This window comes from Alexandromys fortis, unplaced genomic scaffold (assembly GCF_014885135.2).
Source record: "Alexandromys fortis isolate MF-2015 unplaced genomic scaffold, M_Fortis_MF-2015_v1.1 scaffold_39, whole genome shotgun sequence".
NCBI classification, from domain to species: domain Eukaryota; kingdom Metazoa; phylum Chordata; class Mammalia; order Rodentia; family Cricetidae; genus Alexandromys; species Alexandromys fortis.
The window spans coordinates 38,431-59,077 of NW_026067918.1; the positions used below are offsets into that span (position 1 = coordinate 38,431).

The window sequence follows — 20,647 nt, forward strand, 5'->3', positions numbered from 1 at the left end:
AACTAAACAAAAATAATGCTGTTATAGCTAGTCAGTACCTCTATTCTCACTGTAGAAAGCTGAGAACCAACAGACACTTGATCTTTCAGTCTAAAATGTTTGTTTCCTGGAGTGGGAGAAATCGTTTTCTTTTCTTTTATTTCCTTCCTTCCTTCCTTCCTTCCTTCCTTCCTTCCTTCCTTTCTTTTTCTTTCTTTCTTTTTTTTTTTTTTTTGGATTTTTCGAGACAGGGTTTCTCTTGTAGACCAGGCTGGCCTCGAACTCACAGAGATCCACTTGCCTGTGCCTTCCGAGTGCTGGGATTAAAGGCGTGCGCCACCACCGCAGACAACAGATGGGTTTCCTTTCCCTCACCTTGTATATACTTTCTCTAAATTTCTTATTACTTAAATCTTTTATGTGAAAAAGCCAGCATAAAGGAAGGAAGGAGGGAGGGAGGGAGGGAGGGAGGGAGGGAGGGAGGGAGGGACAGAGGTACCACTATACTGACTTCTAAATTCCTTTAAGTCTTCAATAAAGAACAGAAATTCTTTTACAATGACATCAGAGTCATCCCAATGTTGTGTAGAACTCAAGAAGTGTTTGACAAGTGTGCAAAATTACTCATTCTCTCAAAATGTAACACACAGGCTGTGGACTACCCATGTTGGTAGCAATTAAACCTATAATATATACTATTTTGAATGAAAAAATTTATGAGCATTTACATCAGAAATTGATCTAACAAACAGACAATGGGATTGGACCTATCAATTTCAGTGGCCCCCTTTTGTCATAATAGTATATAATTTTGCCTGTAATATTTGATAAGTCTTTCTGAAGAAGAGGTACTGATAAAATAGACGGCCATTCATTTCATGTGAAAAGAATATGGAAAACAACAACAAATCAAAAATGACTTTTAAAAAACAACTGCCAGCTGGGCAGTGGTGGTGTACACCTTTCATCCCAGCACTATGGAGGGAGAGAGAGGCAGGTAGATCTCTGTGAGTTCAAGGCCAGCCTGGTTAACAGAGCAAGTTCTAGCACTCCAAAGCTACAGAGAAACCTGGTCTTGGAAAAGAAAGAAAGAAAGAGAGAGAGAGAGAGAGAGAGAGAGAGAGAGAGAGAGAGAGAGAGAGAGAGAAACCAAAATAAAGAAACAATTGTCAAGCAAAGCTTGTAGTTTTAAAAATGTGCATAGCACGTAATACTCACAAACGTATGTAGTGGTCCTGCTGAACACATTATAAGAAAACTATTTGTATTTTATGCAGGAACAAAGATTTTTAATCAATTGAAAGTTTCAAGATCTAAGCGAATTAGATATAGGAAAAAGTAGTATAACTTTTAACCGAAAATTTTAGAAGTCGATCTGGAGAGGTGTTCAGTGGCTAAGAGCACCTGCTGCTGTTGTAGAGGTTGGAGTTATAAGACCTACAATTAGGGCTCACAATCACCCTAACTCCAGTGCCAGCAAATCTGACTCCCTCCTCTGGCCTCAACAGATACTGAACACACACTGCATGAACACATGAAGGCAGGTCACCCATACACATAAAATTAAAACACAAAAACAAAAAAATCTATCTTCAAAAATAAGTATATAAACAATTATCTATTATGTTCTATTACTGAGTTGTCTCACATTTTAATTTACTGAAAGATAATTTTATTTTTCAATGTAAATCAATCAATAGGAAAGTTACTTTTTTTAAAAAAAAGAAAAGCAAAACTGAGGATCAAAATAAAACATCGCGCATTTTTATTAAACAGTATATGGATAAAAACCTTGTCCAGTTAGAAGGTATCAACAAGAGATGAAAACAATACAAACATTAAAACTAAGACTAGAAACATAGTAAACAGTATTTGAAGGAACTAATTTAGAAACACAAGTTTAGAAAATGTTAACAGAAAGAAAGCTTTAAAAGATGTGACAAGACTAAAGTATAACTAGAGATAAATTTTAAAAATTATGATAACTATAAATAAACTAAAAGTAAATTCAAAAATATTAAGGGTGAACATAAAAAAATTGCAATCTTTTAAAAACCTAAGGATGCTATGAAAAAGAACAAAGAAAGGGGGTTAAGAACAAAAGAGAATGGACAACACTAAGGAACCAGGGCCTTTTTAAAACAACGAGGTTGTTGCACACATGAACTCAGAGACTGAGGCAGCATGCAAAGAATATGTAATGGTGTGCACTAGATGTGGTCCTAGAGCTAAAATAAGTGAACATACACACCCAACCCTAACCTAGACTGTATCTATTAGACTGTATCTATTTACAAATGACAGCCACTTGCAAATGAGAAATTGGTTTTCTCCACAGGAGTCTCAATGGAGAAACAAACTACTCTTATGGGTGGACCCCATTTCTATCAGTAGACGGCCAATACAAAACTAAGTCAATGGATCTACAGAGGTTCTTCCTCTCACAACGGTAAGAATCTCCTAACCTTAAAGAATCTTTGATTATGTACTATGGCTTTATGTTTTGGGCTTTTATAAGATTCTTGAGTATGCAAACATATGTCTCTACATCTATATGTGTTTCTTGTGCCTTTGTTTGGCTCTTTTTCTTGGTTGTCATATTCTAATTTGTTTTTCATTTAACTTATTTTATTATCATTTCTTAGATGTTTGTTAATCAGAAAAGGTGTAGATTCAGATGGCAGGAGAGGTGGGAGGACCTGGGAGGAGTAGGGGGGAGAAGAAAACTATAATCAGAATATCTTGTATGAATGTTTCAAAAAAAGCAAAAAAAAAAACCTATTTTAGATATAACAACAAAAATAAAGGTGCTTGCACCTTCTGATGTAAAGACTTGTAGAATCAACAAATGAATTGTCTTGATCAGGACAACAAATGAATATACCAAAAAGAACCAAGTCTAGAATTAAGAAATAACTCATTTTCAGCAAAAAAGAAATTCAGTGGGGAAAAGAAAGCTCCAAACTAGAACGTATATATAATATGTTAGTAATGATCTTTTATCAAGAATATATTTTAAAAGAAAAAGTTAATAATCAATGACAAGAAAAACAAGGAGGACAATTAACAAAGTAAAGGCAAAAAAAAAAGTGAAGCCAGCTCAATATCATGAGTCATCAGAGATAACAAATTTTAACTATTAAAGACTAAAAGAGATACAGAGCTGAGCTCTGGCACTGCTGGTCCTCCTAGGGCAAAACAGCATTGCCATTTAGCAAAAAAAAAAAAAATTCTTGCAATGTTTCTTAAAGCTAAAAATGTATCTACTACAAAGCCACAAACTTCTACCTACTATGTTTGTACTCAAGAAATGGAAACACTTCAACAGTAAGACTGGATAACTTTATTTGTAATAGTTCTAATCTCAAATAACTCCACTGACATCGATAATAGAATGGATAAGCAAACACCATATATTCATCTAAAACATTACTTTGCCATAAAAAAAACCACACAATGTAAGTTAGTGTAATAACATGAATAGATTTCAAAATTGCACACTCCATTTATATTAAATTCAAGAACAACACACATACACACACAGAGTAAAGAAATAAGAAAGAAAGGGGAAAAAGACTCAGTGATACACAAATCTAAACAGTGATTGCCAACAGGGACAAGAATCAGCTGAAAAGAGCCAAAGAAACCTGCATAATAGAATCTGTACCTTGGTGTTGCAAAGGTGCAATTATCCAAATCCCCAAATGTCCAGTAAAGTTCTCCATACTTCACTGCACTTAAAAGCTACCCCCCACACATCAGTATCAGCATGAACACAAACACCATATTGTGATACTTAGAAAACTATTGTTTAGACAGCAACTAAGCTGCTGTAAGATTCTGGTAAACAAAAAAACAATGAGAAAGACTTATTTAGCATAAAAAGTATAATATGATACACATCTCTAATTCTAGAAAATCACATATTGGTAAGCACTACAGATAATACTTATCAATACTACAGGTAATAAAATGTGGACTAAAATGACAATACAATCTGATAACACTTAACAAATTAACAAGGTAGTTAGTTTATCTTCATCCAGGGGAAAACATACTAAAAGGCAGAGACTGTTAATTTTAAAGTACCTCTAGATTGAAGTACAAATAAAAACTTATCAAGTAGGAAAAAAAATCAAATACAAGCTGAATCAAGCCTTTAAAGTAGAAATTAACCATTAAAAGGTAAATTGCTGAGGCTCGAGAGATGGCTCAGTGGATAAGAGCAATGACAACTCTTGCAGAGGACTTGACTTCAATTCCCAGAACTGACACATTGCAGCTCACAACTGTCTATAACTCCAGGATCTGACAATCTGACACCTTCATATGTGTGTGTGTGTGTGTATGCAGACAAAACACCAATATACATAAAATAATAATTTAAAAAAGATAAAGAACTATCTCTAATCTCAAAAAGTAAGGGGATGGAGCATTTGAAAAAAAAAAAAAAAACTCTCAAGTAGAAAAAAGGAACCAGGGCTTAGCAGATCCAGAGAGGTGAGTAAGTGGCTGTTAGGCCGGACAGTCCCAGGGAACTGAGTCCAGGCCCCCTCCAATTCCCTAAACTGTTCTGGCCATCCAGAGGGGTGTGTTCTTGGCTGCTGGCTTTCTTCGACCCTGCCCCCCTAAGCCCGCCTTTTCATTTGCGTGGTCCTTGGATCCCCCAACTCAGCCCGCTTCAGGGTGGAGGACAGAGAGCCTGCTCCAGTGCTGAGGGGACCTAAGAGAGGGCAGACCAAGAAAAACTCCAGAGTACGCAGTCAGCCACAGCAAAGATTGGACCTCATTTGTTCGACTCATTTCAAAGAAGAGGTGGGCAGGTACCAATGCAAGAATTCCTCCATCATCCTGAAAAGCAACATGATAACACCAGAATCCAGTGAACACGAAACAAGAAAACTTGAACTTCCTAACCCAGAAGAAGTAGAAGAATTCGACTTTAAACGTAACCTTATTAAAATGATGGAAACCCTTAAACAGGAAGTGAAAAACTCCCTTGACGAAATGGAAGAGAAGACAAACAAAAAGAAGAAATTAATAAATCCCTCAAAGATAGCCAAGAAAACCAAGAAAAAGCAATCAAACAGGTAAAGGAAACAGTTCAGGGCTTGAAAACAGAAATGGAGGTAATAAGAAAACACAAAACAAGGGATGGCTGAATATGGAAAATCTGGGTAAACAAACAGGAACTACAGAGACAAGTATAACCAACAGAATACAAGAGATAGAATAAAGAATCTCAGACGCTAAAGATACTATAGAGGAAATAAACTCATTGATCAAAGAAAATAGCAAATCCAACAAATCCTTAAACACAAAACATCCAGGAGACCTGGGACACCATGAAAAGACTAAACCTAAGAATAATAGGGATAGAAGAAGGAAAAGAATTCCAGCTCAAAAGCCCAGAAAATATATTCAACAAAATTATAGAAGAAAACTTTCCCAACCTAAAGAAGGATATTCCTATGAAGGTACAAGCTTACAGAACACCAAATACAGTGAATAAAAAAAAAAAATCCCCTCGTCATATAATAATCAAAACACAAAACATACAGAAGAAAGAATATTAACAGCTGCAAAGGAAAAAGGTCAAGTAATATATAAAAGTAAACCTATCAGAATTACACCTGACTTCTCAATGAAAATCATAAAAGCCAGAAGGTCTTGGATAGATGTGCTACAGACACTAAGAGACCATGGATGCAAGCCTAGACTACTATACCCAGCAAAGCTTTCTTTCACCATCAATGGAGAAACCAAGATATTCCATACAAAAACAGATTTAAACAATACATATCCACAAACCCACCCTTACAGAAAGTACTAGAAGGAAAACCTCAACCCAAGGAAGCCAACAACACCCACAATAGCACAGACATCTGACAACCCTCCACCAGCACAACTCAAAGAAGGGAAACACACACACACACTACCACCAAAAAAAAAAAAAAAAGGGGAGTTAACGACAACTGGTCATTAATATCACTTAATATCAATGGTCTCAATTCACCTGTAAAAAGGCACAGGTTAAGAGAATGGATACAAAAACAGGATCCAACATTCTGCAGTTTACAAGAAGCACACCTCAACCTCAAAGACAGGCACTACCTCAGAGTAAAGGTTTTCCAAGCAAACGGACCTAAGAAACAAGCAGGTGTAGCTATCCTAATATCTAACAAAATTGATGTCAAACTAAAATCAATCAAAAGAGATGGAGGACACTTTATACTCATAACAGGAACAATTCATCAAGATAATGTCTCAATCCTGAATATTTATGCCCCTAATATGAAAGCACCTACATATGTAAAAAATACATTACTAGAACTCAAATCACACATCAAACCACACACACTAATAGGAGATTTCAACACTCCTCTCTCACCAATGGACAGGTCAACCAAAAAAAGAAAGAAAAGAACAGATGTAATGAATCAAATGGACTTAACAGACATCTATAGAACATTCTACCCAAATAGGAAAGAATACACACCTTCTTCTCAGCATCTCAGGGAACCTTCTCGAACATTGATCACATAGTCGGTAATAAGGCAAACATCCACAGATACAAAAAAAAAAAAAAAAGGGAGTAACCACCTCTGTGTCTTATCAGATCACCATGAAGTAAAAGTAGAATTTAACAACAATTCCACCTCCAGAAAGCCTATAAACTCATGCAAACTGAACAGTCAACTACTGAACCACCCCTGGGTCAAGGAAGAAATAAAGAAATTAAAGACTTCCTTGAATTCAACAAAAATGAAGACACAACATACTCAAACCTATGGGACATTATGAAAGCAGTGCTAATAGAAAAGTTCATAGCACTAAGTGCCCACATAAAGAAAACAGAGAAAGTTCGCATTAGAGCCTTAACAGCACACCTGGAAGCTCTAGAAAAAAAGCAGACTCTCCCAGGAGAAGGAAAAGACTGGAAATAATCAAACTGAGGGCTGAAATCAACAAAATACAAACAGAAAACAATCCAAAGAATCAATGAAACAAAGAGCTGGTTCTGTGAGAAATTCAACAAGATTGACAAACCCCTATTCAAACTAATCAAAAGGCAGAGAGAGAACACACAAATTAACAGGATCAGAAATGAAAAGGGGAATATAACAACAGACACTGAGGAAATTGAATCATTAGGTCTTACTACAAAAGCCTGTACACCACAAAATTGGAAAATGTAAAGGAAATAGACATTTTTAAAGATAAATACCATATACCAAGATTAAATCAAGACCAGGTGAACAATTTAGAGACCTATAGGTTGCAAGGAAATAGAAGCTGTCATCAAAAACCTCCTAACCAAACAAAGCCCAGGACCAGATGGTTTTAGTTCAGAATAGCTAATATCTATACTCCTTAATGTGTTCCACATAAGAGAAACAGAAGAATCATTGCCAAACTACAATAATGAAAACAGCTTGGTATTAGCATAAAAACAGAGATGCTGACCAATGGAATCGAATCAAAGACCTGGATATTAACCCACAAACCTAAAAACATCTGATTTTCGACAAAAGAGCCAAAATTATACAATGGAAGAAAGAAAACTTCTTCAACAAATGGTGCTGGCATAACTGGATGTTAACCTGTAGAAGAGTGAAAATAGATCCATATCTATCACCATGCACAAAACTCAAGTCCAAATGGATTAAAGACCTCAATATAAATCCGACCGCACTGAACCTGACAGAAGAGAAAGTGAGAAGTAGACTGCAACACACAGACACAGGAGACCACTTCCTACGTATAACCCCAGTAGCACAGACAATAAGAGCAACAATGAATAAATGGAACCTCCTGAAACTGAGAAGCTTCTGAAAAGCAAAGGACACAGTCATTAAGACAAAAAGGCATCCTACTGAATGGGAGAAGATCTTCACCAACCACAAATCAGACAAAGATCTGATCTCCAAAAATATATAAACAACTCAAGAAACTAGACATTAAAATTCTAAATAACCCAATTAAAAAATGGGGTACTGAACTGAACAGAGAATTCTCAACAGAAGAAGTTCAAATGGCCAAAAGATACATAAGGACATGTTCAACTTCCTTAGCTATCAGGGAAATGCAAATCAAAACAACTTTGAGATACCATCTCATACCTGTCAGAATGGCTAAAATCAAAAACACCAATGATAACCTATGCTGGACAGGATGTAGAGTAAGGGGAACACTCATCCATTGCTGATGGGAATGCAAACTTGTGCAACCACTTTGGAAATCAGTGTGGCGGTTTCTCAGAAAACTGGAAGTCAACCTACCTCAGGATCTAGCAATACCAGTCCTGGGAATATACCCAAGAGATGCCCAATCATACTATAAAAGCATTTGTTCAATTACGTTCCAGAACCTGGAAACAACCATTGAGATGCCCCTCAATGGAAGAATGGATAAAGAAAGTGTGGAATATATACACACTAGAGTACTACTCAGCAGTAAAAAACAATGACACCTTGAATTTTGCATGCAAATGGATGAAAAAAGAAAACACTATCCTGAGTGAGATAACCCAGACCCAAAAATATGAACATGGTGTGTACTCATTCATTAGTGGATTCTAGCCATAAACAAAGGACACTGAGCCTATAGTTTGCCATCCTAGAGAAGCTAAGTAATAAGGTGAACCCAAAGAAAAACATATATAGATACTCTTGGAAATTGGAAGCAGACAATATTGCCAGGCAAAAGTTGGGAACATGGGGACGGGGTTGGGGCGGGGGAAAGGGAGAGGGGGAGAGAGTAGGGAAAAGGGGAGAGCTGGGGAGAGCTTGGGAGAGTGGGATGGTTGAAATGGAGGAATGACGGATATGGGAGAAGGGAAGAAGATATCTTAAGAAAGCCATTTTGTTGGCAAGAGGCTTGACTCTAGAGAGGTTTCCAGGTGTCCACAGGATGTCCCCAGGTAGGACCCTGGGCAGTGGAGGAGAGGGTGCCTGAACTGTCCTTGTCCCATAGTCATACTGATGACTATCTTGAATATCACCATAGAACCTTCATCCAGTGACAGATGGATAGAGACAGAGACCCACACTGGAGCACTGGACTAAGCTCCCTAGGTCCAGCTGAAGAGTAGAAGGAGGAAGAAAATGAGCAAGGAAGTCAGGACCATGAGGGGTTGGTCCACCCACTGAGACAGTGTGCCTGTGCTAATGGGAGCTCACCAAATCCAGTTGGACTGGGACTGAACGAGCATAGCATCAAACTGGACCCTATGAGTGTGGCTGACAATTCGGCAGACTGAGAAGCCAATGATAATGGCACTGGAATTGGTCTCTACTGCATGTACTGACTTTTTGGGATCCTATTCTATTTGGATGTACACCTTCCTAAGCCTGGATGGAGGGGGGAGGGCCTTGGACTTCCCACAGGGCAGGTTACCCTGACCTCTCTTAGGACTAAAGGGGGAGAGGGGGAGGGGGAGTGGGGGAGTGGAAGGGCAGTGGGAGGAGTGGAGGAAGTTGAAATTTTGAATGGTATTATTTATAAAGTAATAAAAAAAGTTATTAGAAAAAAAGAAAAAAGGAACCAGGTAGAACTTTTCCAAATGAAAAGCACACAAATAAAACCTTACTTGGGCATTCTTATTTTACAAATTCTGAATACATGAGGTAATTATTAAAAAGATATTAATATTAATACAGATCTGTTTTTACAAATGAGAACCTTTGAGCTTGCTTGTCTGAACCACAGCAATACACACAAACTTTTGATGCACACAATCTTCCTTCTGATGAACTAAGCGCCTCACCTAATCAAAACGGTTTCTCTGGTATAGCCACCGTCATACTCTGTACTCTCTTCCAAGGCCTGGAAATCTAGATTCTGAAAATTCAGAGAAAAAAAAAATCTTAGCATCTACAGCACACCATTAAAAAAAAATAAATTATGAAGTTTTACTGGCACATGTCTTTCTTACCCGGCTTCCACATATAAGCAATTCAATCTCTTCTGGCCTGAATAAGTACTTTAAGGGAGATTCATTAGTCACCATATGGAAACCTCTGCGAAACGCCTTGAACTGTTTTTCTACTGATTTATTCAGAATGTAGTCTGCATAAAGATCGACAAATTCCTGTACAAACATTAAAACAAGAAATCACATGCTATAGAAGTAAGCACAATTACCTATTAGGCTATATAGCTGCTTTTAGTTCTGCCCAAAAAGTCATTCAGAAATATTTTTTAAAAATAAATTTTGAGGAGAGGGTTCAGTGGTGAAGATCATTAGCAACACTTACAGAGAATCTAAGCTTATTTGCTAGCATTAGCATGACAGGCTAACAACTATCTGTAACTCTACTGCCAAGAAACTAAACACTCTTTTCTGGTCTCCATGGGCAATACATGCAAACAATCCATCAACATACATAAACGTAAAACATTCACGCATATAAAACAAAAGCCTTTAAAAATTAATAGAATGTATGAATGAAGAAATAAAAATACATTTATAATTCCTCACTTCTGAGAGTAAAACAGGAATTAATATAAAATGTAATTTTATAAAAGACTGATATAAAAGATTAAAAAGGACTTAATATAAAAAGAGCCTCAACACAATGTTTCAAAGTCCTTTAAGTATGCAAATATAAATTCAAGATATGAATACTAAATTTGAGCAAATAAGAATGTCTCATGATTTCTACTAAAAGTTTTGGTAAACTATCTTCTGTATCCAGTTCAGCAAAAGTACTATTTGTTGGTAAGCTCAAATACTGTGTTAAAATTATTAAAAATGGTATTCTGTATCCTGACAGAAATATTTTACAAAAAGATACTAATATAAACTTACATACTCTTAAAAATTATACTACTTATTGTAACTTTCTTATACTACTCAGTTATTTCCTCTTCCCAAATGAATACCATCTAAGGAAATGGATAATTTTCACATGTCTAATTATATTTCAAATGGGAAACATTTGTACACACTAATTAGGACCTTATTCACTGGGTCCTCTCTATCTCTAAGGTCTGATATGGTAGCACCCCGTTTCTGGTGTTAGACTATAGCTAGGTTTAGCCATTCATTTTCTGCTAGTCTGTGGACTCTTCCTCTAGTAATTAATTGTGTACCTTCACAATGGCTCTTATCTAAGAGTTGGTAAACTGTATCTTCACTATTTACATAAATTTGTTTATGTAATTTTTTGTTACTGCTTCAAGCAGTATTAAATAATTCTTTGAAAATTCTAAGAATATTTCTTTGAAATTTATATTTACAAAACAAAGACAGAGAATTTTTATTACCTTCCTGTTTTCATTTGTAATAGGGATTTTATCACCATTTTCCTTTAGATCATACATCATTGGGTTACCAAAAAGATCTGTCTGTGATATTTGGAAAGTGATCATCATATCATCTTCCACATTCCCTTCATATTCCAATAAGTCCTTTAAACTCTGATATAAAACCTAACAACCAGAAAGAGAAGTGGGGTTACCAAAAACTTGTAAAAAGCATTTTAAAAGACAGAGAGAGAGCAAGAGCGTGTTTCATTCCTTTAAGAAACTATCTGTCAATAAAAATAAAGCCAAAATTATTTACCATCTCTCTAGTAATTAAATAAGACACAAAAGACCTTCACTGAGTCGGGTGGTGACAGTGCATGCCTTTAACCCCAGCACTTGGGAGGCAGAGGCAGGCAAATCTCTGAGTTCAAGACCAGCCTGCTCTACAGAGTGAGTTCCAAGACAGCTAGAGCTACAAAGAGAAATCCTGTCTTGAAGAAAGAAAAAATAAAAACAAAACACTGACACTGATAATGTGTCAATCATCTAAGCAAATCATTAGTTCTATGACAATGCATACTGTGCTCTACAACACCCACAGGGTCTCCAAGAAGGGGAAAAAACACATCAGCTGTGTCTAAGAACAGCTGATGCTCATTCCACCAGGCAGATCCACAGGCTACACCGAAAACAAAGTGTTCACATTTCACTATGTGGTCAATCAAAACTCGCTTGATACAATCTATAAAAACAACACTCTTGCCGGGCGGTGGTGGCGCACGCCTGTAATCCCAGCACTCGGGAGGCAGAGGCAGGCGGATCTCTGTGAGTTCGAGGCCAGCCTGGTCTACAAAGGGAGTTCCAGGACAGGCTCCAAAGCTATAGAGAAACCCTGTCTTGAAAAACCAAAAAAAAAAAAAAAAAACACAACACTTGAAAATTTTAAACTTTACCACACTGGGTAGCAATATATATATTGCAAAAGATTCCAAACAAAAACATATTCTTATAAATTAGGATGTATTTCTACATTAAGTAGTATCTTATAGACCAATTAAAGAATTAAAAAGAACTTACTGGGTGAGAGTCTCCCAAGTCACAAAAGGTTCCTTTTTTCCCCATTAGCTTCCTGTAGACAACCATGGGAAAATGGACATCCAGTATACAATTATTATAAATAGCCAGACCGAGGACTATCCCAATCAGCGTAAACTGGCCCTCGGTTTCAAAGGAAGATGGATTAAACCAAAACAATTTTGTAGCTTCATCATATGTGAACATACCTACAAAAAATAAATTTTAAAATACTTTGAATTTTTCGAAGTCTTAAAATTTAAAAATAATTTTGAACAAAACAACACGTAAGAATTTTAATATAGCAGATATAAGTTTTTACTACTAAATGCATGTGAGAAAACTACAAATCTAGTATATGATTATATTAAGTGTATTAACAGATGGTACACAGTTCTAAGAAACCAATGAAACAAAGTAATATGCAACTTGGGTGACATTTCTGGAAAGGTGTTTTAAAAAGATTTATTAAATTATGCATAGCTTATTATCAATTTTCATTGATAAATGAAAATTAATTTACAGTCTTTAGGAACTCAGTTATGTTTTAGACACTGAAAATTACATAAGATAAAGTACAAAAATTAGATAAAGTTGATTAACTTTAAGTTACTTAGATACCTATATAATGTGAACTAATAGTTTAAAAAAACCAATTTTGTAATATTTCATCTTTACATGGTCATCATTATTAAAAACCAAATTTAAGAGACATTTTTCCCTATTATTATTACTTCATTTACAAAACCAGTAATAGAGATTTGCCTTTTTTTCACTGAACAAAGATAAAAATATTTAAAATAAATTCATATGCTTTCTAATTTTTCTAAGTTCATTTTCAGCTGCTTCACAGGAAATACTTCTAAATTAAGGTCTAATATGCTGGGGTAGAAGGGGTTTGCGTATCTTAGCATTTGGCAGAATGAGACAGGAGGATTGTGAGTTCAAAGTCAGAAAGCACTAATATAATATAAAAACACTATCCATAAAACCAAAACCAAGACCAAAGTGTTTATATATATGTATAAACACACACACACACACACACACACACACACACACACACGGGGGGGGGGGGGGTCTGGGAAAAAACCTTTTTTCTAATGGAACAAGATTATTCAGGATTATTCAAAGCCAAATAAAACAGCATTAAAATGTACTTTTAACTTAATTTTGTAAGAGTTTTGAATGTTTCATTTTCAGTTTTAATGAAAAAGAAAAATACACAGTGAAATCTATGCCTTTTCTTGCAATTTAATATTTGTGAAATACTGGTTTTAAAATTATCCAACTCATACCTGAGTTCTACAGTTTGAAAAAAATATATATTATTCTCATGCCTTCAACTGTTTCCAATCCACCATTTTAAGATTTAACAAAAAGGTAATTTTTCTTTACTAGAATATTTGGCTAAACAATCTAAGGAATAACATGAATTCATGAGAGACAGATCAGTTCCTGAAACATACATATTTGTCATCTGTAACTAATTAGAGATAAGCCATACTCGTTTTTTTGTTGTTTATCATCACAGAGAATATTCATAAAACCAAGTTTGTAATTCAAAAGACTAACATGAATCATTAACACTTACCAATATCTGGATTAAAGATTTCCTCCACGACCAACTGAAAAAATTCTTTGGAAACACCTCCTTCATCCACTCCTTGTTCTCCTTCAAATTCCACATATAACTGCTTCTTCAAGTCTGCAGGATTTTCCATAGCAATCATCTCTAGCTGTTTATAAACGAAAAGATAAAGAGGAGGACTAATGACAACAGCATAAGCTAAACTTTCTTCTGAAAACAAAGAGTATTAATATGAAGCAATTTTGTTTCTGAATGGAAACAAGAAGCAAACTGACCAACCCCCAACAAAAACAAGAGAGTATGGTAGAGTGTTAAGGACATGACTCATTAGGTAAGAGTGCTTCATTTGTAAGCATTAAAACCTCAGTTGAAATCCCCAGCGTTGTTAAACTCCTGGCATGGTCCCTCATGCCTTTAACACGGTGGGGAACAGGCCGGAAGACGTCTAAGGCCTAGCCAAAATGGTGAGCTTCCATTTCACTCAATGATCTTTCTGTCTAGAAGTGGAAAATACCTGACATCATAGATGGGCTTCTAGATGTTCACACATGGGTACACAAAACAGCATATTCACATGCATGAATCACAAACATATACCACACAGCACATACACACAAAACCACCACTGCATAAAATGGTTACTTCTAACTTGGCAACTGAATTTTCTATTATATTTTATATAATAAATTAATATAATACATGGAACGAGGCATGGGAACAAATTAAAGCAGCAAAATGCCTGTTTGTCATTTTAGCAAAACCAGCACAGAAATGTGACCTAAGCATTGTTTAATAAGAGGTCATAGTAGACCTATAAATAATTTATATTTATTAGAATGGAAATGTAAAGAGTTAAGCTGTCCTAACTGCCATGCTATAAATAATTTCAGTTAAAAAATATACATCAGAAAGTCAGATGTGTTAGCTCACGCCTATGAGACAGGAAAATGATATGTTCTAATAAATCTTAAGATTACGTATCAAGACTCTATTGTTAACACAATTCCTCTCCTGCCAAAACAAATTCATAGTTATTGCCACTTCTTAGTGGTTTATAATGTGACATGTAATATCCAAATTTTCACAAAGGCAAATAAAACATATATTTGATATCTTTATTTTTCATCTAACAATTAGCCAAACCTGCTCTGCTCCACTAGGATTAACTTCTGTCCACTATGAAATATTAAATTATAATGTGTTATGTTGAAATTGTAACTTGTTTTATCTACTTAAACTTTGCAGATAGTAGTCATAACTAATTATACAATTTATTTTCAACATTGTTTCCAAACACCTGTTGGCTTAAAAAAGTGTAACATTAAAGATGAAAGCTTGACAAAACAATATTTAAGAATGTTAACGTCTTAACTATTTCAAAAGGAATTTTAAAATTTAAGTGGCACTGGAATAGGTCTCCTAGTTTACTAAAACAAATGCCATAAGCAACAATAGTGTTTTGGTATTCTAAAAAAATCTATAAAATAAATAAATAAACAAACAAACAAATAAATAAGTAAGTAAGTAAGTAAGTAAATAAATAAATAAATAAATAAATAAAACCAAAATCTCATAAATTCAGGAATCTGGCCAAGTTGCCCGAAATCTAAGTTTAAAGTTTAAACTGTGAGCTGCAATGGTTTGCTGAAAATTAAAACAACAAAAATAAATGAAAAGACCACATCAGAATCAGCAAAAGGACCTGCTGTTTGTGGCAAGATAAATTTCAATGTACAGGTACAAATTTTGTTTAGGATGTTATATTTTTCTTAGTAGGGGATACAGCCAAAACTTTTTGGAAAAAAAACAATTAGTTCAAATTACTTCCTGAATACCTTAAACTTATGGGTTCTACAATACTATAAATTCATTTTTTAAAAACATCTCTGTCTTGGTCTTGATTAACTCATTTGTATGTCTTCATATGTGTACCTTACTTGTTAAAAGAGTCTCTCTTCTGCCTACAAGACAGAAGATCAGCACACGCTGTACTGTCAGGAAGCCCCAGGCATCTGCCAGTACCTAACTATCTACCATCAGGATTGCAAGGCCTTTGTTAACAAAGTTTTGAGGATAAATCTCGGGTCTATTTGTAAGTACTTTACTAACTGATCTATATTCTCAGCTGACATACATAATTTTAGGTCAGTACTTACTGAAAATTTATTTTTGAGGCAGTAATTTTTTACTGAATATATAAGAAACAAAATACTCTATTAAAATAAAGTCCCAATTGTCACAAAAGATTAATAACATTCAATTAAAGTTCAGTAAATCCAGGCAAATTTCTAATGTACAACGAAAAAAGGGGGGTAATATTCTCCCTACTACAAGATGGTAAAAGTTTAATAATATATAATTTCTATGAAGCATGCAAATTTGGTGAGAACCACTATTATTCTTCAAAAAGTCTATTTCTTAAGATTCATAATTTTATGTCCCAAACAGATCAAAAGGTAGACTAGTTCTGAGACTCTACTGGTGTGGGAGAATTGTCTGTGTTCTGTCAATCATGTTTTAAAAAATGTTGATTGGCCAGGCAGGAAGTATAGGCGGGTCAAACAGACAGGAAGTAGAGGAGGGCAATAAGAACAGGAGTATTCTGGGAAGAAGGAAGCTCTGTCAGCAGTCCTGCGCAGACCACAGAAGAAGCAAGATGTGACCTGCCCCGCTGAGAAAGGTACCTAGCCATGTGGCTAACATAGATAAGAATAATGGGTTAATATAAGTGATAAGAGCTAATAAGAAGCCTGAGCTAATGGGCCAATCAGTTTGTATCTAATGTAGACTCTCTGTGTGATTTTCTTTGGAACCTAATGACTGTGGGAACCAGGCAGGACAGAAACCCCCAACTAGCAGGCCCTCATGTTACACTTGACAGTCAAAAATTATGTAGATTCAAAATTAACCTAGGAAATGGAAAAGGAAAGCAAACCAACAAAAGTGCTAATCGAAAAATCTGTCTTAAGACAGAATAATTTTGAACCTTTACATTTCAATGATCCCACACAACATTGCCCTTATTACTGTGTAATCTGTTTTAATGCTTTCTCCCAGTTCTCAAATTGCTAAGAATTCAAGAGATTTCAGTGAATGCTTTCATTTTCTTTTTCACCACAGAAGTGAAACTGCTTTAATCAAGCATTACTAAATAGGAAAAAAGTCTGACATAACTTATGCATTTGACTGCTATTTCTATTAAAACATGTAAATTTTTGGTTCAAAAGCTTGCCGGTATTCTTAGCCCTTTGTCAGTCAAATAAGACAGTCTATGTCCATTTCTAACAATCGTTGCTATCCCCCCCCCCCCCCAATACTGGTTAACCAGAAGCTTTTAATACTGTATGTTCTATTATGATCACTGAAAACACAATATTTGAGATGCTCAGATTAATTCTCTAATACTAACTCTGCCTCTAAGTTTGGGTTACAAGTACTTCCATTCTATTAATTTACAATGTTCTAGGCTCTCTACACATGGTGGCGCATGCACTTAACCCCAGCACTCAAACTCTGTTCTTTAATGCTATTTCACCTACAGAGAAAAATTCAGGCCAGTGAGGGCTATACAGGCATTCTCTATCTAAAATAAGATTAACAAATAAATAAATATTTCCAGTTTTGTCAGAATGTTTAACCACACGATTTCTTTCTTTTTTTTTGGGGGGGTGGTTTTTCAAGACAAGGTTTCTCTGTAGCTTTGGAGCCTTTCCTGGAACTAGCTCTTGTAGACCAGGCTGGCCTCAAACTCAGAGATCCACCTGCCTCTGCCACCCAAGAGCTGGGGTTGAAGGTGTGCACCACTTCCGCCAAGCCTAACCATAGGATTTTAAGGACAAAAATACTCCAGGAATAAGAGCAGCAGAAGCAGTATATAAAAGTGATGGGTCACTTTACAAATAAAACCACCTCGCAAGTAGGCTGCTAGAAAACTTTACAGATGGGCCTCTTAAATTAGTCGAAAGGTCGAGCAAGTAGCTCAGAGAGAGGCTCTAATCCAGCAGCACATGTTAGACTACAGTCAACTACTTCTCCACAGAAGCTAGAGAGAATATTGGTTTCTGAATTTTGTGTGCTTTTTTATTTTCTTTGATTTTCTCTATTTTTATCAACACTCACATATTATTTTCAGAATCAGGGTGTATCTAAATGTTATGTTTTAAGAATAGTTGGCAAATTAATTCTGTATATATATCCAATTGGCTATTTCTCAAATAAAAATAGAGGACCATTCTCGCAGGGCAGTGGTGGCGCACACTTTTAATCCCAGGACTTGGGAGGCAGAGGCAGGCGGATCTCTGTGAGTTCGAGACCAGCCTGGTCTACCGGACAGGCTCCAAAACCACAGGGAAACCCTGTGTCGAAAAACAAAAAACAAACAAACAAACAAAAAGACCATTCTCAATGTATCAAAGTGATTTTGGAAATATTACCTTGTTTGAGGATAGTGGGTTAATAGCCTATCTTTCTAAAAACTATGGCAACAGAAACAAAACGTATTATTACATAATACCTTTGGCAGAAGCCATTATCATAAGAAATCACATTAAATTTTATTTCTTTAAAATAATAATCTTTAAAACACACACACAGACCCTTTAAGCCACTGTTTCATCAATCAAACAGTATAGGGATTAAAATTATACAGTTAAATTACTTTAAATAATAGCTTTTATTTAAAATTGAATTTGTAAAATCAAGTTGTTTTATATGTAGTTGGGTATATGAAAATGAAAACTGTTGGAAAATATCAGGAAATTTTGAAGAAAATCTGTGTACATCCTTGACCTCATTTATTATAAAGCAATGGATTTTATATGTATTTATATTCCTTAAATATAGATAATATTGCCTTAATAGACAGTACTAGAGAAAAATAAAATATACTGATATTATTATACTTTATTAAAATACAGTGGTAACTGCCACATCCTAAATAGGCTTCTTTTCTGATTAGAAACTCTTGCTCTCATAGATTGTTAAAATAATTTTAAACTCCTTAACTTTTAGTTAGCAAGACAAAATCCTGGCAAGATAATTTTTTATAAGATGATCTCATATGAAAGCATTTCCAAAACTCACTAAGTAGGATACATATTGATTCAAAACATTCTATTCCCATATTTTCAAAATTCAAAAATTTTTTTGCTACTCCATCATTTAAAACATTTAGACATCCTAGCTGGGCGGTGGTGGCCTTTAATCCCAGTACTCAGGAGGCAGAGGCAGGTGGATCTCTGTGAGTTCAAGGCCAGTCTGGTCTACCTAGTTCCAGGACAGGCTCTAAAGCTACAGAGAAACCCTGTCTCAAAATATTAAAAGAAGGAGAGAAAAAAAAAATTTAGATATCCTGAGTTACTACTTTAAATCCTATGCTGACATAATTTAAAAAGAAAACAACTAAGGATATAATTATTTAAGGAGAAGCAGCACTCAAATTAGATCAATAGTGCTAAGTAAGACTCTCCAAAAAAGGTGACTTATACATTTTGGTAAATAATCCTTAAATAATGACGACAAACACAATCGCCTTAATGAATTTAACTTTTTCCATGTTATCTGTAAACAAAAGACGAATCTGTTGTGCCTTTAAGTGGGTTACAGCTGAGTCAAATGATTACATCTTAGGTAATAAATCTAATTATGACATTCATTTCTACAAATAAGAATCTCTCTAAAGTTCAGTTTCCTCACCAAAAAAAAAAAAAAGGAGTTTAATGTTTTATTTTAAATTCTTAGATGATACTGACTATTCATTTTTCATTCCTCTTTTAAGAAATTACTTTTAAGGAAGATTCCATTCATTTCCATTAGAATAATGTTAAATAATAAGAGCACTAAGCACAATTTAATTAATGAATGCTTGATAGAATTAAATACACAGCACAAAAAAAAACTCCATTATTAAAGCACTGTAGGCTATCGACGAAAAATTGAAGTACATGTAGCAGTAGGTATTTATAATAAAGGTAATTATGGAAGCTGAGTTAGGCAATGCTTTTAGAGCCCCATATATAAAGGGATAGTGACTTGGGGAGGAAATTGGGCAACAATTCTGATAACTTTTTCTGTGAACCAATTTCTTTCATCTGCATGTGACAAATCCTGGTTTTTAAGACTTTGCTTTCCAATTTTCCATCTTCACCATTCCTTTTGGTCCTCAGAATAACTATGTAAAATTCTAGAACTTACTAATTTAATCAATCCCATAACTCTATCAGCTCCTATTTCAATTACACTGACTTTATTAATCTTCTTAAATACTGGCAATATTCTAAACACACAAATTACAATAGCCTATAACAGTTCCCAAATATTAGTTTGTGGCATAGATGTACCAAAATACATAAAGCACGGAACTCTAGGTTGCCTGTCAGAATCCCTAATCTGAGCCCCTATGTTGCGGGAGGTCCTTCCGCCCCTCCAACCAATAGCTGCTGTGATACCAGCCCATTGGGGTGTGGTCTCTCTCCCTTTAAAAAAGCGGCTATTTCCTCTGCTCGCTCTCTTCACTTCCTGCTCCGCCGGAGACTAGACTCCTTTCCTGGTTGTGCAGATGGCTGTTGTCTGGGACGGTGATCTGTAAGTTTTCCCCTCTAAATAAATAACACCCTATTAATCATAACTCCAAACTGGTGTGGCCTTGTTCGTGACTTACGCCTTCATCTGGTGCCCGAACGTTTGGCTTTTAGGACCTCTCCTTTCCCCGCTCGAGTTCGGCTTGGCACGAGCCCTCCCTTCCTTAGCCGC

General features: G+C 35.4%; 1 protein-coding gene across 3 annotated transcripts in view; it reads right to left on the reverse strand.

Moving 5' to 3' along the window:
• Window positions 1-20,647, reverse strand: part of Ube3a (ubiquitin protein ligase E3A) — an 85,862-nt gene that overhangs the window by 12,953 nt on the left and 52,262 nt on the right. For 2 of the 3 annotated variants that reach the window (XM_050140120.1, XM_050140121.1), the window contains 5 exons: window positions 13,901-14,045; window positions 12,310-12,515; window positions 11,251-11,415; window positions 9,917-10,072; window positions 9,749-9,822 (listed from right to left, as the gene is read on the reverse strand). In XM_050140120.1, coding sequence (XP_049996077.1) covers window positions 9,749-9,822; window positions 9,917-10,072; window positions 11,251-11,415; window positions 12,310-12,515; window positions 13,901-14,045 — 746 coding nt within the window. Of the gene's footprint in view, window positions 1-9,744; window positions 9,823-9,916; window positions 10,073-11,250; window positions 11,416-12,309; window positions 12,516-13,900; window positions 14,046-20,647 lie in introns of those variants that run through there. The other variant, XM_050140122.1, reaches the window with a different exon arrangement.